The 27642-nt window shown below is 45.8% G+C and overlaps 1 protein-coding gene across 1 annotated transcript in view; it reads left to right on the top strand.

The window, feature by feature from the left end:
- mecom (MDS1 and EVI1 complex locus) overlaps window positions 1-27642 on the top strand; it is a gene marked incomplete at both ends in the record, with an annotated part of 155205 nt that overhangs the window by 116256 nt on the left and 11307 nt on the right. Inside the window, 9 exon segments of the mRNA XM_080548880.1 lie at window positions 9201-9335; window positions 14986-15088; window positions 15811-16072; window positions 17093-17240; window positions 17648-17804; window positions 21168-22617; window positions 23069-23156; window positions 23978-24004; window positions 27498-27642. The exon segment at window positions 27498-27642 is cut by the window's right edge and continues 22 nt beyond it. Coding sequence (XP_080405006.1) covers window positions 9201-9335; window positions 14986-15088; window positions 15811-16072; window positions 17093-17240; window positions 17648-17804; window positions 21168-22617; window positions 23069-23156; window positions 23978-24004; window positions 27498-27642 — 2515 coding nt within the window.

The following is a 27642-nucleotide window of genomic DNA, read 5'->3' as shown; positions in this document are numbered from 1 at the left end:
TTAGAATATGAACCCAAAAGTGTATGACACCAGAATGATTGGACTGGAATTGAATAAACCTGGGAGTATTGACGAACACGTCTGATGACTCAATCAAGTCTGACTGCTTGAGTGTCCTGGAATGTGATTGCATTGTCTCAGGGTAGAGACCCACACATCTCACACACCATACACGCCCCCCCCCCCCGTGTGGACACACACACACGCTCACACACACACTCACACCTTTTGATCATTTGGGAGATGATGGGGGTGCAGAGTTTTGGTAGGTGTCTGGAATGGTACAGGAATCAACGATTTATTTTGGGGGGAAACTCGCTATGTGTGTGTGCGTGCATGTGTGCGTGCATGCGTGTGCGTGTGTGTGTGTGTGTGTGTGTGTGTGTGTGTGTGTGTTAGTGTGAAATCCAACAGGAAGTTATGTCCTGGCCACATATAATGAGAGCATCGGTCAGAACGCCAGAAGCATGGCAGAGCAGCAGCATGCATGGGCCCTGTAATCAGGACAAAGACTGAGGTTAAATATAATCCTGGCCTAACTTATGGGCCTCCTTTGATGCTACTGAAAACCAGTGAAGCCTTAAATAGAGTTGCTTCAAGTCCCCAGGGGTGGCTGTGGCTCGACCGGTATAGAGCAACCGGTGGTGTCTAATGATTGCAAAGTTTCGGCAGCTCGCAGCAGTTCGAATCCCCGGCGGGCGGGCCACATCACGAGGTGTCCCTGAGCAAGGCACTGAACTTCTAATCGCTCCAGGGTCACCTTCAATGGCTGTGACCCGTTGCCTAGATGCCCCTCCCCTCTAGAGGATAAATGCATTTCGTTGTGCAATGACACGTTTTGAATCCCTTTGGTTAAGGGTTAGTGAGTTTGGTGGTTTGTTGGGTTAAGGTTTTGAAGTTATTGCACTGGGTTTGGTGTTGGTTGCAGATGCAATTCACACAGACTCAGATGATGATGCTTAATGCACATAACATCTCATTATATTTGCTGGACATAGCCTACACAAACAAACATGGCTCTACGACTTCTATATTCATATACACCCACCAGTTGTTATACTGTAGATAGTATTGGAGACATTAGATTGTATTAGATAGAGGACCTTCTTTTTAATTTTCTTTATTTTTCAAGAAGAAAAACAAGGAATGCTGTTTTTGAAAAGTAGCATAATCAACCGTTGTGAATCTGCGCCTTGGTGACACGTGGTTACACCTACACGTGTTCCTCCATCAGGGCGGAAAAAGATAATTAACCAATTAATAAAGTTCCTCTCTAGAATGATCACTCTATCCTACCAGCTTTGAAATATTGATGGTTCAGAATGCTTCTTCATAAAACATCTTACTGTGAGATTAAATATGCCAGATTATATGATTAGGATACAGGGGTGGAAGTAAGGGGGAGTTCGAGGGGCAGGCTGGCATGGGATGGGGTGTCTTGGAGACGTGGGTTTTAGGATCCTGTTTTACAGTGTGTGTGTAACGACTCTTTCAGATATCCGGAAACATTACATATTAGCCTTTCAATTCGTCAAGGTGTATGAAAAGCACGTTGTTGCTGTCGCAAGTATACCCGACTTCAAACGTTGCCAGACAGCTCAATAAATCTAACGATTGTGCGACACCATGTTCCTCGGATCTGGTGTGTTCTAGGCTATTCCATATTTTCTTACATAAAAGCCTCTTTTAAATGTGATATCTATGAGCGTTTAAGAACCAATTTGTTCACCCTGCAGCGACCAACAACATGCTCTAATTACCCCCCCCCCCCCCCCCCTTTATCTGGGGTTGGGCTGGCTTGTGTAAGTTTCCAGTGAGTCTCATGCGTATTAAGCGCTCTCCGCCCGCTAAATTTATGTTGAAAAACCGTTACCTTTGACTCCGGTGCGCCTTTATCGCACCCCGCGGCCCACATACAGAGTGGCCAGTGTGTTGAGGCGGTGCGGAGGAAGTGTCTGTGATTACCGCAGCCTGTAGCCCACCTCTCTGCCTCACTAACCCCCCCCTAGCCCACCTCTCTGCCTCACTAACCCCCCTAGCCCCCCCTCGACGGCGCATTCCTCGGACCGCTCTTTGGAGTAGGGGGGGCACATGCCGTGTAGCTCCAAAAAATCAACTGCATGACTTGCTTGTCAAAGCAACTTCATTTTAGCAACTGCAATACAATATCTTAACTCGCAGGAGGAGTCCCTTAAATAATCAAATCTCACTGTTCGATACATAGGAATACAAAGGTAATCATAGCAAGGAATAAGTGAGAAACTTTAAATGTCAGCTTTAAATGTGAGCCTAAAATACTGGGAATTGGGGGGAATGTGTATAATAGGGCTATATAGCGTTAGACGATAAAGCTAGCCTATAGGGCTGCATTTACAATGTTTATCCTTATCTTTTCTCCACTCTGTTGCTCGGAGGGAGCCTGTTATTGGGATGAAACCTGTGTACCGCAGACTTGTCATGGCGATAAGGTTGGAGGCCGGCTAAGACAGAGCCAGAGACTTTGCTTGTGCCAAAATTATGGGGTACTAATTCAGAAAACACGCAGGACCCTCTCTCTCCTCAAAGGCCACAGAATTTGTAGGAAATCATCCCTCTCTCCCGGAATGCCTGGCTGACTGACCCTGGCAAATGAAAATAATCCAAAGTAATTAGAAGTGAGCTGGTCTGGTCCTGAGAGCCCCGGGCGGGCAGGGTAAACATGGCGGGCTCGCTGCGTCGCTCGGAGGGGCCGGGCGGAGCCAGGGGGGCCGCTGACCTTGTCCACATAAAGCTGTGATTTATGAAGTGCAGGGCACAGCAGCGGGGCTTCTGTCTTCTCCTGGAGAACCAAATTACTGAGGTGGAGATTAACACGCGCTCGCAACGGGCCTACTTCCAGACCCAAGGAAATTTTTTATTTACATTTTTCCCCTTTCATTTCCTCTGCTCTCTTTTAATGGTAATTGGCCCGTGAGGAGGCTTCTCCCTCTCCTATAATAGGGACATTCTTGGGTTTGTTTTGGGGTGTGAGATTTGGAGTGTGACCTACATTATACTTATTAAGGTAGCATGTTTGCAATTCGTTTTTTTTTTTTTTTTAAGACGTGGATATTGTATTAAGGTTAGGCCCGCAATTATTATCTGTGCGCAAACATAGCACGTCTAGCCTATTTATCTGAAAGCTATAGGCTGCTCGTGAGTGAGTAAAATTAGGATGCGAAGAGGTTGAGGTTTGCTATCATAGACTAATTCTATACAGGGATATAAATGTGAATGAATAATATATAAGTTGAATCACCCGTAATACGTTTTGAGTTTTGAATGAGTTTTTTTTCAAGCCACTTGATTGAATCTCCCCACACCACCAAAAATAAATAGTCCAGGCGGGCCCGTCTGTATAAAGAGTCATGAGAGAGGCTTAATGCAGATTTTCGCTGGTGTCGATTGGAGGTCTCTTTCTATGAATGGTGAAACTATTTCATGTGGATTTGGCTGCGATATTTTTTTTTCATTTTTTTTTCTGGAGGATGTGCTGGAATGCACCTTATGCACAGTGTTTCCATTAGAGCGACCAGCTCGCTGCATCAGGGACCCACGGAGTCAGTGTGGGACCCACCCGGGAATCCCCACGGTGCCATGATGGTGCTGTAATGCACTGACTTATGCACGCCGACTGTAAATAAACAAGTCAAACAAATGAACCGCTTTTAAACCAGATACTTGAAGAGTACTGTAAAGTAAGGCTGCAGGGGGTAAATAACCCACTGATATCCTGTTAAACTGAAGCGTAAATCATTCACTGAAAGAAGTAGCCTAAAGTTGTCCTGGTTCCCTTATTGATGTGAAAATGTCCAAATATTATAATGGTAAAAAAATAAAAAATAAATAATACTTTGCCAATACTTTAACTAAGAACATTTTTTTTCGAAGGGATTGAATTGCTCAAACAAAGAACTAATAAACTAACAAATAGGCATGACATCCCTCAAGGAATTTCACGGCACTTAAAAGTCGATGTACAAAAACATTATCCGGATGCAGCAAGTTTAAAAGAGTCACCCAAAATCTGTGTGTGGCATGAAATATGAGAAATCGAATTGCCCCGAAGCACGCGCGCTTCTCGGTTTGTAAAACTGTTGATAAACAGCTATAACACACGAGCCTTTATATTTGTCAATCATAATCTGGAAAAAGGCTTGTTATAAGGATTTAGTTAAAATAAAGCATATATATATTAAGTTCATTCTTACCTTATCAGAATAACAATAATATAAGATTGCTCAAATAAACATTTGACAAATTATGTCTTTTTAAATCATCCCAGGGCTTTTAACAAAATGATCAAGTGTTTTAAATATACTTCCAGCTATTCAATTGTAGATCCAGGAGTTTTATTGTAGGTCGTTCAGGTGATTATATATTCAAGCCCATACGGCTGAATCTTTCATGTCCCATCTAGCAATTTGCCGCCTTAATGCAGACGATGTTGTGCGCTGCAATCCCGCGAACGAGAAAGCAATGACCCCCATCTCAATAAGACCCCCATCTCAATAAGTCTCCCCGCTTGACTGATGCGCTTTTCTCAGGAGATACAGAGGCATATAAAGCCTGGAAAATTCGTTAGGACTGTAAAAAGCATATCACTCCAGCTTTATATGTATGCTCTCCATGAATAGCCTACCTTATTCAATTCTACCACAAACGAAAACATCTATCAAAATGTATCTATTAGGTATTAAACTAGAATATTGCACTATTCTCCTCAGAAAGAAGTGTGTTCAGTTTAGAACGCCATCTGGTGGCGGGGGAGCGCAGTGCACCTTGGGTTCGTCTGGCCGGCCTCTGGTCCGATCATAGTTACCCCAGTTACCCTCGGACCTCGCAGTGATACCACCAAACCCTTGTTTATCCACTAACGTTTCCTCCTTTTCAAAAACGAGCTGGGGTCTCTATCAGAAACCTCGATCAGTCCCGTCCCGGAGAGATGCAGGCAATCACTTTCCCAGATTACTTGTATTTAATACACAATGCATCATAAAACGAATCCCTCATCCTGACAGGAAGAAAATAGAACAGCTCATAGCTTGAGCTTTCCCCAATTTATGGCTAAATTAAAAAGGGTTCCAACAATGGACAAGTCGAGGAAAGGCAGGAAATCAATGACCGGTGGACCGGGGGCTCTTTTGGGTTCTCAAGGAGCCTGGACTATGGGAATCTCTTGCAGAGGTCCACCTTATTTACACATGATTTTTCCTGTCCTTCCTGCACGTTTGCTCTGCGATTTCATAAAACAATGGACATTATCTCGCATGGAAGGTCAATGTCACAGATAGCGGCCTAGTGAGACATATCCATCATCATCTCTTCGCACCAGCCCCCCACCCCCCACGCCCAGAGGAGTACCCTAATAAACTCAAGTCCACACTACTAGACTCTGTCTCCAATTGACTTCTTTGTTTTTAAACAAAGATATAGCTTAACTTTAGCCGGGTTCATTTAATTATCCAAAGAACTATCCGGAAGAATAGCAGTGCATGCGGCAGATTGTGGATTTATGAATGAAATGTCATCCTTAATATTTTAATCCAGAAAAATATATTTATACTTTATATTTATACTTTATTTAAACTATTAGTGACATGTTTGTTCTTGTGGGTGTCGGTTGTTGTAGGTCCAAACACCACGTTTTTATAAAAAATAAAAATATTTTCAAAATAATGAATTTTCAAATATACTACATTTTAAAACGCCCCATGGAGCGATTGTGGTTCACCTGCGTGCGTCTCGGTGATGGACATTTGGTTTTGGCGCATGCCTTGTCTTGTCTCGTAAAGCAGGTGTGCAGGGGAATAAAGGAAAGCTGCACGTAACAATAAAAAGTTATTATTTTCACTTGGTCAATTATCTAAACGTTATTTCATCCAAACGATGCATCTTTCATTTATTGTAATATTTTATTAGATAAGGGCACAATTATTTTATTCTTATGTTTTAGACGTATCCTCACAAGAGAACCATGCACTGTTCCATAATCTAGTTCACGTTGTGCCTCAACAGTGCTTGGGAGTGAGCCATGCAGCCATGCAAGCCCTCTGTTTGCTCCGAGAGCAAAAACGAGTGAAATGCGTTGGATGATTACATGATTATTCGGGTGGTTTCATCAAAGCCAATGGAAATTGGGTTTAGTGTTTATGTAGTCAAGAAAGTCAATCCCATAGAAGCCCCATCCCGACCTCTCTGTGACCTCTCCTCTCACCCGGGCCCCTGTCACTTTAACATTTACTACTGCGGGGAGCGTCGCTCCAACTTCCGACCCACAGGACAGGCTGAGATAGGATAGTCCCGTTATGCATGGCTCTTTATGGGACAGGCTAAGATAGCCTCTTTATGGATGGGCGAACAAGAGAATCCTCTTTAAGAGACAGTCCGTGAAACAGAAACACACACTGATCACACGGGACGGGACACGCAAGTAGGTGGGCGATCCCGGGACCCTTCTATCTCACTATCATAGTACCAGCGCTGCCGGGGGGAGACAAGGGGAACGTGGGATAGACGCACAGGACACCTGGGAGCGTTTGGATGTCCAGAGAGGAACGGGGGAACCGGGGGGCTGGAGTTGGACCAGATGAATGTACCGGGGGACCGGGGGATTACACACCGCTGTCTCTGAGAGCGTGAAAGATTCAAGAAGCGAATATCTTGTGGGTGTGCGGAGATAGAGAAATAATACACTGTTCTGTAAAATTCCATGGCGTTTTACTTTTAACTGGTGTTTTTTATTTTGTTTTTTAAAAGCGGGACACTTTTTTTTACACTTGAAGCAAAAACCAAACAACCGACCGAAGCAATAATTTTATTTCTGGACATTTCCAATACCAGACTTTGGAGTTTGAAGTGAAGTTTTTTTTCTCACGTCTATTTTCGGAGGTTTTGTTGTTGTGTGCAAAGGATTTATCACGGTAAGCTGCGAATGTGTTTTATTGAATTTATTTATATCGCTACCAAATAAATAACTCTAGCATGTTACGTATATACCTAATGATGAAATGATTATGGTTAAAATGTCGATTTTTAAAAATAAATTGATGAAATACTTTGACTGGGAGGCTATTTCTTTTTTCTTTTTTTAAAAAAGTTAAATAAAAAAAGAAAGAAAGAAAAAAGGCTTCTTATTCTTCTTATTCCACGAATGCCTTTAATCCCACGTAATTATTGACGGGTTAGACAAACATCGATGTGGCCCTTAACCGATATTGTGCTCTGGGTCTCAACAACGCAGCCGCTTGTGTCTTCATCGTAACTTTGATCAGTTTGTGTTTCCTGCGATTGAATTGTTTCCGAATAGTGTTCTGTGTCAGTGCTATCGTGACGTTAGAATTATAAGGTTCTATCTCCATTTTTGTCAAAATTGAGTTTTTTTTACATAATCTGATCCATTAGGTGTTTATTAACGCCTGTGTGGTGTTATTTTTTTTAAATGTTGACATTTTTGAGTTAGTAATTCATAAAATACAAAGGTTCCATCTCACAAAACATAATGGAATGTAAAAACGTTGACGCTCAATATCTCTGAACTGCCCTAAACGGAGAACCTTAGAATTCTAAGCTCACGAATTGTAGGCAATTGGTTGCATTTAGACTAATTCACAATACACTGTGTATGTATAGGGCTATTAACAAAATGTAGATTACCAATTGCCTATGTGTGTCATTTAATGTGTAGCTTATGCTTTAGATATATATTCACCGCACGTGTAAATCATCATAGCCCATTTAAAAAAAAATATTGGGCGAAATGTTAAGACCGATAGGTTTTAGAGAAAGAATATCGTTGTCTTTGTTTTGTATTGGGGCTTACCACTTTTGTTAGTATGCTATGTCTATTAGCTTCCATCTCAAGTGCAACGAAGTCCACCACACAGTTGTTTTTATTATCTCTTGTTCGTTCTTTAAAAGTATATATTTCACAATAACAATGTTTCATTCCCTCGTTCATTTATCCATATTGGTAAAAATAAGTAGTTTTGAGTCTTTTGAGGTGCCATGCACAGCATATTGTGCAGTTGATAGATCATAGGCTGTCATGGGCTCATTATTACACAGTCTATTACCGCTGATTATAAAGTACAGTTAGAAATTGCTGTTAAAACGTGGCGTTTCTTGTTATGTGATGGTCTTAAGAGAGAGCCATTTGCATGTCCAGACCGTTAAGGGGTTACAGCTGAGGCGTTTGGCCCTCTCACTTCAACTGATTAGGCGCTTTTGTATCGGCTCATGATGAAAAACTCTGAGAGACTTTTCAATCAAGTCAAGTCTCATAACGACCGTACGAAAACATTTTTAAAATGTATTTTAGAGTGCCTAAGACGTTTTGAATTCCAACAACATTTTTGCAATGATGATAAATATGACGATTATCTTATTTACAATGTTTGAACATTAGGTAATAACAACAACAACAAAATATGTTTAGTTTTTGTTTAGTTTGATTGTTTTCAGTGGAATGTATTTAGATAGCAGTCATCTTTAATGTTTATATTCAACATGTTGCACAGATTTTAATTGCTTCAAAACTTTATTTTAGTTTGTGCTTAAATGGGATAATCATGTTTAACATTTTTATATATATATAATATATCATATATATATATATATATATATATATATATATAATTGTATGTATATCTATATTTATATATTTATGTGTGTACTAGATATGTTTAAACCTTTTAACAAATGAAAAAATAAATAGTTTTGTCAAAATGTAAGTGATTAAATCATGCATATCACCAATTGTTATTTAATAGGCTACAGATTATTTCTATTCAATCTTGTTTGAGAGTAGAGGGTTTTTTTGTAAGTGTTTGAGCAGATTCTCTCTTTGTGTGTGTGTGTGTGTGTGTGTGTGTGTGTGTGTGTGTGTGTGTGTGTGTGTGTGTGTGTGTGTGTGTGTGTGTGTGTGTGTGTGTGTCTCTGGGAGGTATGTGGTTAGTCAGTGCAGTGTGGACACAGTAACCTGCAGCTGATATAGATCAAAGTGTGATCACTCCCTCTCTCTCTCTCTCTCTCTCTCTCTCTCTCTCTCTCTCTCTCTCTCTCTCTCTCTCTCTCTCTCCCTCTCTCTCTCTCTCTCTCTCTCTCTCTGTCTCTCTCTCTCTCTCTCTCTCTCTCTCTCTCTCTCTCTCTCTCTCTCTCTCTCTCTCTCTCTCTCTCTCTAGATCTTGGACGGGTCGGGCCATGTGAAGTTCTGCGTGGATGCCAGCGAGCCTGATATCGGGAGCTGGCTGAAGCACATCCAGTTTGTCCCTGCAGCCCACCAGCACAACCTGACTGCGTGCCAGATAGATGATCAGGTATGTGGAGGAGAAGACTGAGTTTGAAGGCCACAGCCACTGCCAGAGGCTCTTCAGTGCACCCTCATGTCTTGGCCGCTGTTGTGTTAAAATGTGTTATTGTGATCTAACTTAGATAGCCCCTGTGCGGTCCAACCCTGTCCTGTGATTAGGCCCCCACCTCCCCCCCGACACACACACACACACACACACACACAGCACTCCACACCACACCGCGGAGGGCCTTATCTCTGTGTTTTGTTTCTGTGTAATTGTGTCGTGGTCTTCAGCGTTACAGGACCACAGGGCCTGATCACACAGGGCCTGCCATGCAAGATAGTTCCACACTCTTCATACATGCTCGCACTGTAAACTCCCAGATATGTCAGGAATGCCACAGTCTCATTCTCCTCACCTGGCACAGACAGGCCCTGCTTCCCTCCTTCATGTGGGCACGCTCAGTTCACTCCTTCAGTTGTTTAGATACTCTGTTCTTCACGGAGACAGACAGACAGGATACACAGCCATTCATAGGAGTATCATATGGACCTTCAAATGAACAGTTTAATACATATGTTGACCACCACCAATAGCTTAAATAAGCTTAAATGTCTTTCCATCATTTGAGATATGATAGTGTGATGAATCATAATGTCGTAGGTGCCGTTTGTTCGTTTCATCGCTGTTCAAAGCTGACCTCTCTCAGAGGTGTGAGTCACTGTCATCACCGGTGGTTCTGCTCGGGTTGTTGTCAAAGACGGCACTGGGTCATGAACACGGCTGTGATGAGGTGATTGTTAAGTACCACACACTGTCACAACACAACACAAAGCTCTGTCTTTCTGTCTTCCGGACGCCCCTCATGTTTTTGAAAAACACACAGTAGCGGCTCACAAAGCCGGTCTATACAGTCAATAGATGTGTTTTAATGGAAGTGATCTTGAAGGCTGTGGAAGTTATGTCTGTGTTTCGATGAAAGTGTAACTGGAACATTCTGTGTTTGTGTGTACGTGTGTGTGTGTGTGTGTGTGTGTGTGTGTGTGTCTGTGTGTGTGTGTGTGTGTCTGTGTGTGTGTGTGTCTGTGTGTGTGTGTGTCTGTGTCTGTGTCTGTGTCTGTGTGTGTGTATGTGTGTGTGTGTGTCTGTGTGTGTGTGTGTGTGTGTGTGCATGTGCGTCGGTGTGTGTTCATATGTGTGCATCAGTATGCATTCTCTGTGTGGGGTTTGTTTTTGCCATTTTATTTCCTGAGTTATCTTGAGTGTTCCTTATTGCAGTCCAGATAGCTCCCCGTGCTCCTCATCATCATACGCTGGGAGTGAACATTGTAGAGTACCTGAATCCAACAGGTTTTATAGCCGCAGAGAAACTGCTGACTGCGAATCCAGCCTGAAACCACGTATTACACCCTGTTACACAATGAATCCCACATTGTAGAATAACTTGGCTACAGCCCCCTCTTACGTCTGACCTGTTTCTGTTCATCGTAAAACTTTACTTTTTTTGAATCTCAAGAGTGTGAAGCAAAGTAGAAGATTCTAGAAGATGATGAAGAAAAGAGAGAGTCTTGCTCTGTGCATGAGGAGCTGGCGGGGGGTTCAGGGGTTCAGGGTCAGGGGGCTACTCTCTCTTAAACACAGCAGCGATGTTTTGGAAGGAGGCCTGCTTATCGTGACGTTAGAATTATAAGGTTCTATCTCAATTTTTGGTCAAAATTTAGTTTTTTACATAATCTGATCCATTAGGTGTTTATTATTATTAATGCCTGTGTGGTGTTATTTTTAAAATGTTGACATTTTTTAGTTAGTAATTCATAAAATACAAAGGTTCCATCTCACAAAACATAATGGAATGTAAAAACGTTGACGCTCAATATCTCTGAACTACTCTAAACGGAGATAGAACCTTATCATTCTAAGCTCACGTTATGCTGGGGGAGACGTTCTGCTTGGTGATCATGTCTGCAGCGTGAGCTGTAGTGTTGGTGAACGTTCTCAGGTCAACAATAACGCTAACAGACAATTATCAGACAATAGAGTATCGGGGTCTATGATGATTCGGACTGCTCTCAGAGCAGAACCCCCCCCCCCCCCTGGGAGCAGCACACTACCTATTGTTGTTAGGATAATTAGGGCAATTAAGTATTGAAGCCGCTGCTACCATGGCCCACAGTCCTACACACACTGTGTACGTAGACTGCAGGACTGTTGAAAAGGAAATGGATTAAAAAAAACGTCTTAATTCACATGATCCAACGAGGCCCTAAAGAGTCTTTCATCAGACAGTGTGGAAGTATACGGGCGTTAATCCCGTTAGTCATATTGATTCTCATTCAGTTAGAAAGAACGAGGGATGAAGTGGATGAAGTGAATATTGGATCTGCGCTGGTTGTGTTTGTGTGTGGTCTTTTTCCCAGAGCCAGTCAAGGGGGAAAGCAGCAATAGTTAGTGGGACAACATACCTGCTGAATGACCTCTCTCTCAGAGGAAAAGACTGGCAGACAGGATGGTCGGAGGAACGCTCAGAGAGAGGGTGTGTCCAGGGAACGAACCTGACTCTTTTGTTTGCACTGCTGACTAACGATGTCGAGGTATATAATATAATCGCCTCTGACAACATTTGTAGTTATGACCTCTCGGGGACAGAGAAAGAAGGGGGAGAGAATGACAAAAGGGGAGGGAGAGAGAGAGAGAGGGAGAGAAAGGTAGATAGAGAGGGAGAGAGAGAGACCAGAAAGAGCAATCAAGTGTGTGTACTTAGCGCCATTAATGGATGAGTGTGTGAGTTTTAGCCCCATACCGAGACGATAAGGACCAGGTAATAAAGAGGGTTGGTTGTGTGTGTGTGTGGACGTAACTCCTGACTGCCTCTGAAGGTCAAGGATCTAGGCTCTCTTCTCCCCTCCGAGAGGGAAGAGTCCCAGGGTAGGAGAGATCTGCTGCCGACCCCAAAGGTGTGGCTGGGCCCTGGGTGGTGTGAACTCAAACACCCCTACTCTTATCTACCTTTCTATTATTTCTAGCTACCTATTCTATTTCTATTTCCACGTCCTGTTTCTGACTGGGCTTTCCCCCCCAACTGTGGGTCAGTGTGCCTTATAAGGTAAACTCACAGTTTAAGTGCAACACATTCGAACAGTGTGTGTATGTGTTTTGGGGGGTGTGCACACGTTATGTTTGTTTGTGTGTCTTGAGTGTTTATCCGTGGTGTCCCACAGGGAAGGGGTGTTGCCGAAGGGAATTCCCCCCCCGACACTCCACCGCTCTGTACGCTAGATTCATACGCTCAATTCGCACGAGAGACGCGATATGGACATTTAAACCCACTATTGCAGCTGCTGCCAATTCTACAGTACACCCCCCTCTGTTATGATCCACTACTGGCTTATACCCTGATAGCTTTTCAAAATAACCTCCTTATAAGCTGTATCAGTCTCGCAGGGGTGGAATCGATGTAGCCCCACATGTCTGTTTGAACTTGTCTTTTATTGTCTCAAACTCACAATATTATTGTGGCCTGGTGGTGTGAGTGTTAGCTCTGGGCTGAGACCTTCACACCGGCAGGAAGGCGCTAGGCTGCACACTGGGGGGGGGTGGGGGGGGGCGTCTGGGGGGGGCTGTGTTCTCAGGCTGCTTCTGGGACCCTCTCAGTTCCCTGCATTCTCTCCTTAAACAATGGGAGCATCGCTGGTCCCAGGGTCTGCCCAGAGCATGGCCTGTAACTGGCCCGATGTCGCTGGGCGCCACCGACTGGTACGCTGTACAGCCAGTCTGTAGAGAGTTATCTCAAGGGCCAATGTCCCTGTGACCCCGGTCCTTCCCAGAAGTTTGTCCTGTCACATTTCTAATAAGTCCCCCCCCCCCCCCCCCCCCCCCGCCGCCACCATCCAAATGTCATCCCGGGGGCTGAGGAGGAAGCTAATAATTTAAACCTTCAAGGCGTGCCAAAAATAACGCCATCTTCGATTGTTTTCGCAGAGCGCTATTGTGTTGAGCATGGGAAGTCGAGCGATGTCAGGGTCTCTCTCAGCTGATCTATTCAATATATCACCCCCCCCTTCCCCCCCCTCCTCCCGGTCTCTGTGTGAGGAGAAGGCTAGCAGTAGCCTCTGTGTGAGGAGAAGGCTAGCAGTAGCCTCTGTGTATGTGTGACAGCAGTTGGTGAAAGCGGGAACAGGTCGGCAACCAATCGAAATGTACTTTTAATTCTGCTATGTATTTTGTTGTAACTACCTGACACTTCAGTATACCTTATGGTCATATAGGAGACCATTTGTGACAAGGTATGGTGAAACGGGGAACAAGTCTGCAAAATACTTTTATTTCGAAACACAGAAATACGTTTCAACGTTGTTGAGAATCACGACACAAACTCGCTAGTCAAGCCAAAATACTGCAACAACGCAATGGATTGGGTGAGTAATCCCCCCCACTGCTACCTAGTTAACTATAACACTACTTTACATTGTTAGCAGGCTTACAAAACAAGCTGTGTTAGTCGACTAGCGAGTGTGTCATTGATTTTCGACAACGCTGAAATGTATTTACATTAATTCCGAACATTAAATCGGCTGCCGACTTGTTACCCCCCTTGTCACCAGACAGTGTCACATTTGTGTTCTCCCGCCTTTAATCCAAATTAATCCAAGGAACACTGAACACCATAAATACACAGTTGAGCTCCTCATATATTTGGCATCGGAATGCCTTTCGATTGGTCAATACGTGGTTGGTTCAAGCCCATAACACACCTTTCATTCATTGATTCTTCTAAAGCCAGCCTGCCTTTTTTTTTACTCTGCTCTGAGGTATAGCCCTTGGCTGAACTGATATCACCATGGAACTTATGCAACATTATCTGTAAAACGCCCCCTGAGGAAAGGAATGGCTCCGTGCCACAGCGCTTAGATCCACGATTGTGTTTGGGTTGTTAAAATGAGGCCCTGTGTGTTTGGGGCACATACAGCGTAAATGTTGGACTACGAGTGTGTGTGCACCTAGTTCCAGAAGTACCCGCGAGAGCCTCCTTATATTTCGTGACGTTAGAATGATAAGGTTCTATCTCCATTTTTGTCAAAATTGAGTTTTTTACCTAATCTGATCCATTAGGTGTTTATTAATGCCTGTGTGGTGTTATTTTTAAAATGTTGACATTTTTGAGTTAGTAATTCATAAAATACAAAGGTTCCATCTCACAAAACATAATGGAATGTAAAAACATTGACGCTCAATATCTCTGAACTGCCCTGAACGGAGATAGAACCTTATAATTCTAAGCTCACCATTTCTGTGTTCCTCTTGCCTTTGCCCTGAGCACCCCAGTATCACAAACATGTCTCCGTTCTGCAGTAACACATCCCTCCACACACGTTACACACGCCTGTTCCTTTATGTAACAGCGGTGTGTTAAGAGCCGATCCTGGCCTCACCACGGCATCTGGCTGTCTCTAACATCCCCTTTCATTTTCCCCCCCCAAAAAGTGTGTGTATTTGTGTTCAATCAAAGTTTGTTTGCTATTCTACATAGCTGTGTGTTTTTGTTTCAGAGAGGTGGGGGTTGTGGGAGTGTGCTATATGCGGTTCACTTATAAGATTTAAATGTGGTGTTTTTATGCATAATACTGTAAGTGTGTAACATAAGTGTTTGCGTGTGTGTGTGTGTGTGTATTTCCAGATCTTCTACAGAGTCTCTAGAGAGATCCACCCTGGAGAGGAGCTCCTGCTGTTCATGAAGACAGAAGAGTATTCATGTGACATCATGGCTCCTGACATCCACGGTCAGTTCACTTAACCCCTAAGACGCACGCACACACACACACACACACACACACACACACACACGCACACGCACACGCACACACACACACACACACACACACACACACACACACACACACACACACACACACACTTAAGCAATATCACACTCGAGGTCGTGCGTTATACTGAATATCAGCACGGCTGTGATTCGGTACGTAGGTACGAGGCCGCAGTTCTACAGCGCCATGTATTAGTTAACAGTAATAAGCGACAACAGATTATCATTTGTTTGTTTATTTAATCATTTATTCCGGCTCTGCCAACAAAAAAAATTGTTCTGCAACTGAACTTCAACTGGACTGTTGCCTAGTAACCCGAACACAAACAATAGAACACTGCCTGTGTGGCGGAGTGATACATACTGTATAGTTAAAAGTCCCAGTGCTGTTATACTGTATATCGACACTCATGGAATGCCTCTTGTCCAATCAAATTACTTGGTCGGAACTAACTGTTGTATCGTGAGTTTAGAATTATAAGGTTCTATCTCCGTCTAGGGTAGTTCAGAGTTATTAAAAATAACACCACACAGGCATTAATAAACACCTAATGGATCAGATTATGTAAAAAACTAAATTTTGACCCAAAAAAACCTTATAATTCTAACGTCACGGTATAAAGCTAATGTATAAAGCTGTGATAAACTGTGGGGGTGCTCACGGTGCGTTCCTCCTCCCAGAGGAGAGGCAGTACCGCTGTGAGGACTGTGACCAGCACTTCGAGTCGCGCGTGGAGCTGCTGGACCACCAGAAGCAGCCGTGCGGCAGCGGGACCCCCCCCTCCTCCTTCCTCCACCCGGAGGACAGCGACGACCTAGAGGACCAGGAGGACCAGGACCTGGAGCTGGAGGAGGCACACGACGACCTGCACTCCCCCCTGCACCTCTCCCACAACCCGCTGGAGTGTAAGGAGTGTGACCAGCTGTTTCCTGACGTCCAGAGGTGAGAGAGCATCCCCAAGAGCCCCTCCCCTAAGACCCAAACCTGCATCACCAACCCCCTCCTAAGACCCAAACCTGCATCACCAACCCCTCCCTAAGACCCAAACCTGCATCACCAACCCCTCCCTAAGACCCAAACCTGCATCACCAACCCCTCCCTAAGACCCAAACCTGCATCCCCAACCCCCTCCCTAAGACCCAAACCTGCATCACCAACCCCTCCCTAAGACCCAAACCTGCATCCCCAACCCCTCCCTAAGACCCAAACCTGCATCGCCAACCCCTCCCTAAGACCCAAACCTGCATCCCCAATCCCTCCCCTGAGACCCAAACCTGCATCCCCAACCCCTCCCTAAGACCCAAACCTGCATCACCAACCCCTCCCCTAAGACCCAAACCTGCATCACCAACCCCTCCCTAAGACCCAAACCTGCATCACCAACCCCTCCCTAAGACCCAAACCTGCATCCCCAACATGAGCGTGTGTCAATGTCAATGACTGCCGTTTCGATACTCCCAACGAACATTCAACTTGGAATATTATACGGCTAATACATTGCTTCATTCTGAATGGTATATATGCTGGTGTGCGTATTGGAACATAAAGCCATTGTCTTTGTCTTTTTGTCTTTTTAAGATCATGCATGTTGTTTGTTCTTCATTTAATGACACTTCCCAGTAAACAAAGAGTCCGAAAGACGTCCTCGGGGAAGCCGGAATGTGGGTTCGGATGACGTCTTTCTAGGACGCCTAGATGACGTCTTTCTACGACGTCCAGATGATGTCTTTAGGACGCCTTATGGACTACAGAAGACGATCTGTAGTCCATAGGACATCCTAAAGACGTCATCTGGACGTCCTAGAAAGACGTCGTCCGAACCCACATTCCGGCTTCCCTGAGGACGTCTTTTTGGACTCTTTGTTTACTGGGTTGATTTGGGTCAGGCTGAGACTTAGTCGATAGCAGGCTTGTGATGAATGAGACGTCTCTCTCTGTCCGTCTGTCCGTCTGTCCGCCCAGTCTGGAGGCCCACGCTCTGTCTCACTCAGAGGAGAGGGAGTACAAGTGTGACCAGTGCCCCAAGGCCTTCAACTGGAAGTCCAACCTGATTCGTCATCAGATGTCACACGACAACGGCAAGCACTACGAATGTGAAAACTGCACAAAGGTATAAAGTGGTGACTTTTCTCAGGTGTTGGTGTTGTGTGTGTGTGTGTGTACAGTTAGGCTACGCACCGTGTTACAGAGGAGCAGGTCGGTGACTCCCCTGTGTGTGCCCTGGTTCCTCCCCAGCAGGTGTTCACAGACCCTAGTAACCTGCGGTTAAGTTACTAGATTTAAGTTAAGTTAAGTTAAAACCTGCGGTTTTGGGGGGAGGGAGAGGGAGGGGGAGAGAGGGAGAGGGAGAGAGAGGGGGAGGAGAGAGAGAGGGGGAGGCAGAGAGGGAGGTAGAGGGAGGTAGAGGGAGAGAGACAGAGAGAGAGAGAGACACAGAGAGACAGAGAAAAAGAGAGAGAGAAAGAGAGAAGAAAGGTGTGTGACTCCCCATGTGTGTCCCCTGGTTCCTCCCCTCAGCAGGTGTTCACAGACCCCAGTAACCTGCAGAGGCACATCCGCTCGCAGCACGTGGGCGCGCGTGCTCACGCCTGTCCCGACTGCGGGAAGACGTTCGCCACGTCCTCGGGCCTGAAGCAACACAAGCACATCCACAGCAGCGTCAAGCCCTTCATATGTAAGTCACTCAGACCCTTCATATGTAAGTCTGCACGCTTTTTCCACATCTTCTATTAGACAGTAAAGAAACACCCCTCCCCGTCCGTCTAATTTCCCCCATACTGCAAATCCTACATGATGTGACCATTAATATGATACCCCCCTTGATGAAAAAAAAAAAAAAAAAGCATCCGGATAATTTTTGGTGCTTAATTATTTACTTATGAATTCATAGTGATTAATCACCTAGGTATCATTTGTTGTGTTTGCAATGTCGTGACGTTAGAATTATTTAGTTCTATCTCCATTTTTGTCAACATTTAGTTTTTTTACATAATCTGATCCATTAGGTGTTTATTAATGCCTGTGTGGTGTTATTCTTTTAATTTGGATTTGTTTGTTTGTTAGTAATTAATAAAATACAAAGGTTCCGTCTCACAAAACATAATGGAATGTAAAAACTTTGACGCTCAATATCTCTGAACTGCCCTAAACGGAGATAGAACCTTATCATTCTAAGCTCACGATGTGGCAACTTGATTTAGTTTTGTGGAAATGATGTCATAATGAAAGAAGTGATGTTTATTTTTCAGGGTTGAACATTTAACAGTAACATTTAATTTTAGTAACATGGAAGTAGCTCTAATTTTATTTCCATCCAAGAGTCAAGCACTAGACATCATTCGCAGCATCTTAGCACTTTGCAGACCCAATGACATTAGCATTATTCTTAAAACTGATTCCAACCAATGAACATACATACACTGCACCTCATGGTCGAACCTGACGTAACTCGCCTCTCACTTTGACCTGCTTGACCAAGCTTGACCTCTCATTGACCCCAAAGCTCCTACCTTGACCCCACTCTCTCTCTCTCACCATACATGCTAACCCCTGCAGTCTGACATTGTACTAGAACTGCACGTGATGACTCACACTCACTTTCGCCTCACACCAAAGTCCTTACCCTAAAGCACCCCACACACTTACAACGCACACACACACACACACACACACACGCACACACACACACACACACACACACACACACACACACACACACACACACACACATAGGGTGGTGAGGCTGTCCCCCTTGGTAGACCCTGGACTTCCTCCCCTTCATATGCACCATTCCAGACTATAATAGCAACCACATGTCCTCCTCCACTGTGCACCGAATAGGAGAGTCCATTTGCAGTAATCAGCAGAAAATATGCAGGTCTAAAAACAGCTAATGACCGTGTAAAAAGACAGAACACCCTCAGCCCTTGACAGCTGTGTGTGAGAGCCTGTGTGTGTGTGTGTGTGTGTGTGTGTGTGTGTGTGTGTGTATCCTTCATGTTTGTTTGTGTGCATACACAGCATACATGTTGTGTTGCGTTGTGTATCGTATTGTACAATCTATTATTGTATTGTATACAGTGTGTGCGTGTGTGTGCATGTGTGTGTGTGTGCGCGTGTGTGTGTGCGCGTGTGTGCGCACGCTTGTTAACTGTCTTTAGTGTGTGTGTGTGTGTGTGTGTGTGTGTGTGTGTGTGTGTGTATGTGTGTGTGTGCGCGCGCTTGTTAACTGTCTTTAGTGTGTGTGTGTGTGTGTGTGTGTGTGTGTGTGTGTGTGTAGTGTGTGTACTGTACTCTGAGAGGAGGCCTCTGGCCGGGCCTGTGGAACACTCAGCGCTGGTCATTAATTCAGACACTCTGCTCTCCTAGGCCCGGTGCTCTCTTCACAGGAATGTGTTTATAATATTTAGTTACAGTATATGGAGACCTGACAAAACACACGTGTGTAGTGGATCAGTTCCCTCACACCCTGTGTGTCGTGTGTGTGTGTGGTGTTAGTCCGTACACGTCAGGACTGGTTGATTTACGGCTTTTGAGTTTCTACCGGTTTTTCCAACAGAGAGGAAACTACTACTACTACTACTACTACTACACACATTAGCCAACCACCTGAGACATAACCTAATATTTACACGTATAGTATTAAGTTGATCAATTGTGACATTGGCTCGGTTGAATACATGATTATTCATAATTATTCATGAAATTTGCCCCCCCAGATTAACTCTTAAATAGTAGTAGAGTATGCACATATCACTTTCTTTCTTACACAGATTGAATTTACTAGTCACCATCATATGATACTTATGAAGCTAACACAGCTAACTTAGATCTTGGTGAAATAAGTCAATCATTTGAATCAATCGTTGAAGATAACAACGAATTCAATCTTGTTCATACCATTTCAGAAAGTCTTTTCAAATAGTTTGCAACTCATTCCTATCGGTGGCCTATCTGCATTCTGCATTCTCATTTTATGCATCCAAATTGTGGAACGCACTGCCAGTTTACATTAGGGATGCAACCTCAGCACATTATGTTAAAGACTAAAAACCCATGTTTTTTAATATTGCCTTTAAATGACTAAAACATTTAATTATGATTATATATATATATATTATGATTATATAATGATTGGAGCACTTTGAGCTGCAATGTTTGCATGAAAAGCGCTATACAAATACAATTATTATTATTATTAGTAGTAGTAGTATTAGTATTAGTAGTATTAGTATTATTATTATTATTATTATTATTATTATTATTATTATTATTATTATCATCATCTCAGTAGAATGAAGCAGACTTCCTGTAGCACAGCCAGTACAGTACATGTTCAGCTGTACAAAGGCCCAACATGTAGATGGGTGTCCTGTCCTCCCTAGAGCCAGACAGACAGGACTGTGGGAAGGTGGCTGTAAGCGGGATGACAGGGATAGACAGTGGGGGGGGGGGGGGGGGTAGTGGAGGACATGAGCCCTATCCCTGGGAACCCCTGGGAACCGGAACCTTCAGGATAGGATTCATTCTACTCTGCTTCCTTCGATGCCTTAAAATAGAGCCATTGTGCCGTGTGTGTGTGTGTGTGTGTATGTGTGTGTGTGTGTGTGTGTGTGTGTGTGCGTGTGTGTGTGTGTTATGTGAATATCTGTGAATGTGTGCATGTCTGTGTGTATGTTTACCGACTCCTTGTGCTGACTGACCCTGGCAGTACAATGCCTGGAGATGCTGTTTCACGTGCAGGTGATGGGTGGCACTGACTCAGGTCATGGGACAACAAAAGCCCCCTGACAATGCCAGGATTTAACAACTCATGTCATCTTGCTGTCACCTTACCTTAAAATAGCATTGTCATGACATAGATGGTCTGAGGAGACGTGCATCTTACACCTATTATAGTTTACAGTTCTACCTATCCCCAAAACCCATATCTGGCACCGTGGTAGTAGATGTGTGTGTCTGTGTGTGTGTGTGTGTGTGTGTGTGTGTGTGTGTGTGTGTACTGAGAGGACTGTGTCTGTCTCCCTGTTCCCTGTAGGCGAGGTGTGCCATAAGTCCTACACACAGTTCTCCAACCTGTGTCGTCACAAGCGCATGCACGCCGACTGCCGCACCCAGATCAAGTGCAAGGACTGCGGCCAGATGTTCAGCACCACCTCGTCCCTCAACAAGCACCGCCGCTTCTGCGAGGGGAAGAACCATTTCACCACGGGGGGGCTGTTCGCTCAGGGCATGTCCCTCCCCGGAGCCCCCGCCATCATGGACAAGTCCGCCCTCGGGGCGATGGGCCACGGCAGCGTCGGGCTGGCGGACTACTTCGGAGCGAACCGCCACCACAACGGACTGACCTTCCCCGCCGCCCCCGCGTTCCCCTTCAGCTTCCCGGGCCTCTTCTCCTCCGGCCTGTACCACCGACCCCCCCTCATCCCCGCCACGTCCCCGCTCCGACGGCACCCCCCGGGGGGGGTTACGGAGCACAGCAAGAGCCCCCTCCTCTCGCCCAGCCCGGGTGCCCAGGAGGCCAGAGAGCTGCTGAAAACCCTCCGCAAACAACAACAACAGTCGCCGGGAGATGACGAGACCCACCAGGGGGCCGAGCTCCTCCAGAGTCAGAGCGGTTCCGCCTCCAAGCGGCAGAGGCACACCCTCGGCGGCATGATGAGCGACCAGTCGGACCTGAGCAGCGACCTGGACGACGTCAGCACGCCCAGCGGGAGCGATCTGGAGACCACGTCGGGTTCCGAGCTGGAGAGCGACCCGGAGAGCGAGAGCCGGGAGAGGGAGAGAGCCCGCGAGAACGGCAAGGGGCCGAAGAGGAAGGCGATCGGAGGAGGACCCCAGAGCCCGACCACCCACACAGGCAGCAGCGGTAGCGGTAGCGGTGCTACTAAGGACTTCCCCGGCCCGGTCCCTTTCCCTCCTTCGCTGGACGAGCACACGGCCGTCTCCGGGGCGGTCAACGACTCTATAAAGGCCATCGCCTCCATAGCCGAGAAGTACTTTGGCTCCGCGGGGCTGGCGGGCCTGCAGGACAAGAAGGTGGGGGCCCTGCCCTACCCCTCCATGTTCCCTCTGCCCTTCTTCCCGGCTTTCTCTCCGCCCGTCTACCCCTTCCCGGAGAGAGACGTGAGACCTCCTCCTCCGGTCCTCAAGGGGGAGCCGCAGTCTCCCCCGGCCGAACCCACGAAGAAGGGCCAGAGCAGGACCTCTGAGTCCCCCTTTGACCTCACCACCAAGCGGAAGGAGGAGAAAGCGGCCTCCTTCCAAGCCACGCCCTCTAAACCGGAGGCCTCGCTTTCCGCCAATCAGGACCAGCCGTTGGACCTGAGCATGGGGGGGAGGAGCCGAGGCCGTCCCGCCAGGGGCGAGGAGGGGTCGAAGAAGAGTGGCGTTTTTGCAGATGACAAGGCAGGGGTGGAGCTTCCCAAAGCTGACTCCTCCTTACAGCACGCTAGGCCCACCCCCTTCTTCATGGACCCCATTTACAGGTACTGTGATTCTCCAGTACTAAATACACCACACTGCTCTCCTTTTTGTTTTGTAACCCAGTAAACAAAGACGTCCTCAGGGAAGCCCGAATGTGGGTTCAGATGACGTCTTTCTAGGACGTCCACGTGACGTCTTTAGGACGTCTTATGGACTACAGAATCAGTCCATAAGACGTCTTAAAGACGTCACCTGGACATCCTAGAAAGACGTCATCTGGACGTCCTAGAAAGACGTCATCTGAACCCACATTCCGGCTTCCCCGAGGACGTCTTTTGGACTCTTTGTTTCCTGGGAATAACCTCTATACACTGTATGTTGTCGTCATGATTTGTGTCAAATTCTTCCCAACATAATTTCATCTCTCTGTCGGATGTAAAAATGACCCTTCGCTCAGCTTTTTTTTCCGCCGTCTGCATGTAAGAAGAACTGATCGAATTCAAATATTAGCAGGGTTGAGAAGAGGAAGATGAACGATCCGTTCGAGGCTCTGAAAGACCAGTACATGCGCCCGGCGCCCGGCTTCCTCTTCCATCCACAGGTAAGGTCCGTCCTCGTCTCTCTGTGTTGTCTCAGAGTTGTCTCCGCCTCCGTAGGGACAGATAGGGCCTGCTGTGATTCTGAGCCAGCCCAGACTTGGGGCTTGTGCAGAAGTCCAGGGTGGTCTGGTTCTGATGGGGAGCAGAGACGCAAGGCTTCAGTGTGATCCATGCTCCAGCATGTTTGTGCTGTTCTCAGCGATCAGAACCAGATGTGGGGGAGAAGGAAAGGGCACAGCAGTGACACGTCCTCACATATGTGTCTTTGATTACAATATAAAAAAAATGATATGCTCTTAAAGTAGTAGAATTCTGCCCCTGGTCTCTCCCCGTGCTTGTATTCTTTTGTGTGACTCAGCGTGTGTGTTAAGTATTGACCAGGAGAAATGGAAAGAGAGGGGGACTATAGGAAAGTGAAAACACCACTTTTCTCAGGCCTGTGTTTTTTTTTACTGGCCGTTTCAGGCCTGGTTTTTACTGGCTGTTACAGTCTGCTGATTTATGTCCCCTCTCTCCGCGCGGTCTTTATTTTTTCAGAACCAGCCACATGGCCGATCTTTACAGCATAATGAGGTGTCCTATCAGTATGAACAGTAACAGTGTTCAGGCCATCTTTATGACTTTATTATGTCTGGACACACTGTTCATTGCCCGTCAGGGGGGCCCTGTTTTCCAGGTGTCGATTTTTAGGTTTTGTTATCGGTCACTTGACCCTCGTACATTCACTATCCTGCCCGGCAATGTGCGTCCAATCAAAAGATGGTGATCTGTGCGCTACTTCCTGGTTCTGACTGCTGTTTTTTCCCTCTGTCCCGCCCCTCAGTTTCGTATGCCAGATCAGAGAACCTGGGTAAGTTCCTCTAAACGTGTATTTCTCTGTGGTTTTGCCTCCCAGATCCCCCCCTATGTGCATGGGTCCTCACTATAACACCTTTCACCCCACATCACTGTGTTTGCATGGTTTTGGCCAGTCAGAAACACTTTACTGACCAGACATCAGCAAATCGCCAGCCATCAATTCCTAAAAGGTTTTTAGTAATTGTAGATCTGTTACTATAAAGGATAGAACCGTCTTTAAATCAAACTCGACATATTACGTGATTCAGCCTCTTTGTGTATTTGTTCTAATATTTGTTTATCTTTTTTTTTTCTTTTTCACTTTCCTGGGTTATCCTGGATGTGTGAAATTCATTTGTAGCTGTCGTTTATATCGTTTATATCTTGTGCCTACATGATAGGATTACCAAGGGATTTCTAGCTGAGCTACACCCTCTCTCAGCTAATAGCACTGACTTAATATTTGCTTATTTGGAGAGTGAGGCAGGGTGGGTGGAATGGGCACAGGAGGTTGGGGGGGGACGGGGGACGGGGGGAGACAGGGGAGGGGGGGGGGGCGGGACTGCTCTGCATCAACGCAAGGGTAACAGTCTCTCTGGGACCTGGGAGGGAGGGGGAGGGAGGGGGAGGGAGGGGGGGTCCCCTCCCTCAGACATCTGGTTCCTGATAAGATCAACAATTGAGAATGCATCTCGCTAATTAAGCCGCTCGCTAGCATCACTGACATCTGAAGATAACTAATCAACAGCTGGCTCCTCTGAGACGCTACAGCAACAAGCAAGTTCATAGACACAGAGGGGCTGGGGAAGGGAGGGGGGGGGGGGGGGGCAGACATCTAAAGGAAGGGCTTTGTGAATCGTGTTCGAGTAAATGTGTAGGCATTTATCCCCCCTCTTGTCGTCCTATCGGACATTTCAACACCGCTGTATTGTGTCTAATGAACCTGGCTTCGCAAGCTATAAAAACGGGCTGTCGCTCTGACATGGAATCACAGCCACAGCCACAGACTTACAAGTTTACAATGTGGGAAGTCCCACAGACACAGACAGGAGGAACCAGCGTGTCTCAGTCAGAGTGGGCCTCTAGCAAGACAAGATGGCTACAGTGGGCCCTGTTTCTACAGCCCCTTAGCTTCCAACGTCTCTTATCTCACACGCTCGATACGACGGACAGCTTTAGGGCTCCTAATGCCCTCAGGAGTGATGGCCTCTCGTCGAGCGAGGGGACACAAACGAAGCTTTACCCCCGTAAGCCCGTAAAGAGACCCAATGAAATCACATATTGCACATTCAAAAGAAATATGAAAGCATTCCCCCCCCCTCCCTCCGTGCTCGACGAGGGAGCCTTTGATTCACAGCACACACATCATTGGCATATTCATAATCAAATGGACCTGACACTCTACATCCCCCAGAGTCAGGATGTCAGCGCCGCCGCTGGGAACTTTACACTCCCGTCGTCACTCCTAATCAGCTCCGTTCCCTCGCTCTGTGATCGACACTTTTCTTTTCTGTGTGTTGGTGTTGTCTTCCTTCACCTCTCTCGTCTCTCTCCCTCTCTCTCTCTCTCTCTCTCTCTCTCTCTCTCTCTCTCTCTCTCTCTCTCTCTCTCTCTCTCTCTCTCTCTCTCTCTCTCTCTCTCTCTCTCTCTCTCTCTCTCTCTCTCTCTCTCCCTCCCTCTCCCTCCATCTCTCTGTTAAAGAGTGACAGGGGAAAGGAACAGAGAGACAGGATGTCAGGCCGGAGCACGGTGCCGGCGGAGGACCTAAATCACGATTGATTTGTTGCCTTATTGAAATAAGAATAAGGAACACACTGAAAATTCAATACACGCAAAATAATGCAAATTTGTGGCCCCCCTTTTAAAAAAAAAGGCTCCTCTGTGAGATTGGCTGACAGAGCCTACGGCTCTGCTGGTAAACCCCCCCCCACTCCCCTCCCCTTATCCCTCCCCATCCCTCCCCTCTCGGCACAGCGATATCATTATTACCCGTGTCTGGCCCTTGATCAGTAATGTCAACATCTTTCATATTGACGAATGTGCTGTCTACCTGCATTGTGCACCGAATGGTTTACAGCCCAGCAGTGGACATGAATCACTCCTCTGCCCCGCTGCACCCCCCCCCCCCCTCCTCCTCCCCCAAACACACACACACACACACACAGACATACACACACACAAACACACACACACACACACACACCCAAACACACACACTCTTTCTCTCACATATACACACATTACAATACTATACTGTATATTCTCTCTCTCTCTCTCTCTCTCTCTCTCTCTCTCTCTCTCACACACACACACACACACACACACTTTCTCTCACATATACACACATTACAATACTATACTGTATATTCTGTCTCTCTCTCTCTCACACACACACACACACTCTCTCTCTCTCTCTCACATATACACACATTACAATACTATACTGTATATTCTCTCTCTCACAAACACACATACAGGTATACACACACACACACACAGTCACTGTCACATGTATTCATATAACACAACTCACAACTCACATTACACACATTGTTGGCAATTAACCAGCCACGACCACCACCGTACCACACACACACACACACACACACACACACACACACGTACACACACACACACACACACACACACACACACACACACACACATATGTGACACGGTCACACAGTGAAAAGGTCCGCATGTCGGCATTTCTCAAGTCGCGCAAATGAGCGAAAAGCTTCTTTTTTTTAAAAAGAAATGTGTTTTCAGTTTTGGGGGAATATCACGAAAGTTGGAGTGTTGAAGAGCCCACTCGATATAACAAACAACAGTTTTAGGATCACTACATACTTCTAATTTGTGAATTGGATTCACTGTCTCGTCTGCCCTAGGCTACTGGGTATGTGATACATGGCTTGTAAACAAACCCGTTTTAGGACATGTTCAAAAGCAAGGACTGTGATCATCTAATTATGTGTTTTTAGCATGTTGTTCTATCAGCATGTTGTGATGTGCTAAACATGCAGTTAGATGTTCGTAGCAATGTTCCTTTTAACGTTAGCTATTAGCATTCTCTCATTCATAACAATGGAAGCGATAATATTCTGTCGGTCGCATGGCTTAAAAAAACGGTCGCATCGCAAAACTCGCATGTCGTTCTTCCACTCTGTCACTGAACGGAGTGGAGCATTTTGAGCTGCAATGTTTGCAGGGCGACCCCGTCAAAGCGCTATACAAATAACGTTATTATGATTATGATTATGATTATGATTAGTATGATTATTATTATTATTAGGGTTAGGGTTAGGCATGTCATCCCTCCTCTCTCTCTCTCACCCATCCTTCCTGTCAAACCTCTACTGTCTCTGTCACAATAAAAAGAAAAATATGAGTGGGACTGCCCCACTCAGAAAAAATAACTTAAATAATGAAAATAATAATAATAATATGATACTGTTCTGTGTGTGTTCACCTCAGTCAGCTGACGTCTTGTCGTCTCTCCTCAGATGTCGGCCATTGAGAACATGGCTGAGAAGCTGGAGACGTTCGGTTCCCTCAAGTCGGAGTCCAGCGACCTCCTGCGCTCCGTCCCCTCCATGTTCGACTTCCGCGCCCCCCCCACCGCCCTCCCAGAGACGCTACTGCGCAAGG

Source organism: Nansenia antarctica, assembly GCF_963989245.1.
Source record: "Nansenia antarctica genome assembly, chromosome: 19".
In the NCBI taxonomy this organism is placed as follows: domain Eukaryota; kingdom Metazoa; phylum Chordata; class Actinopteri; order Argentiniformes; family Microstomatidae; genus Nansenia; species Nansenia antarctica.
This window is presented reverse-complemented; position numbering and strand designations above follow the sequence as displayed.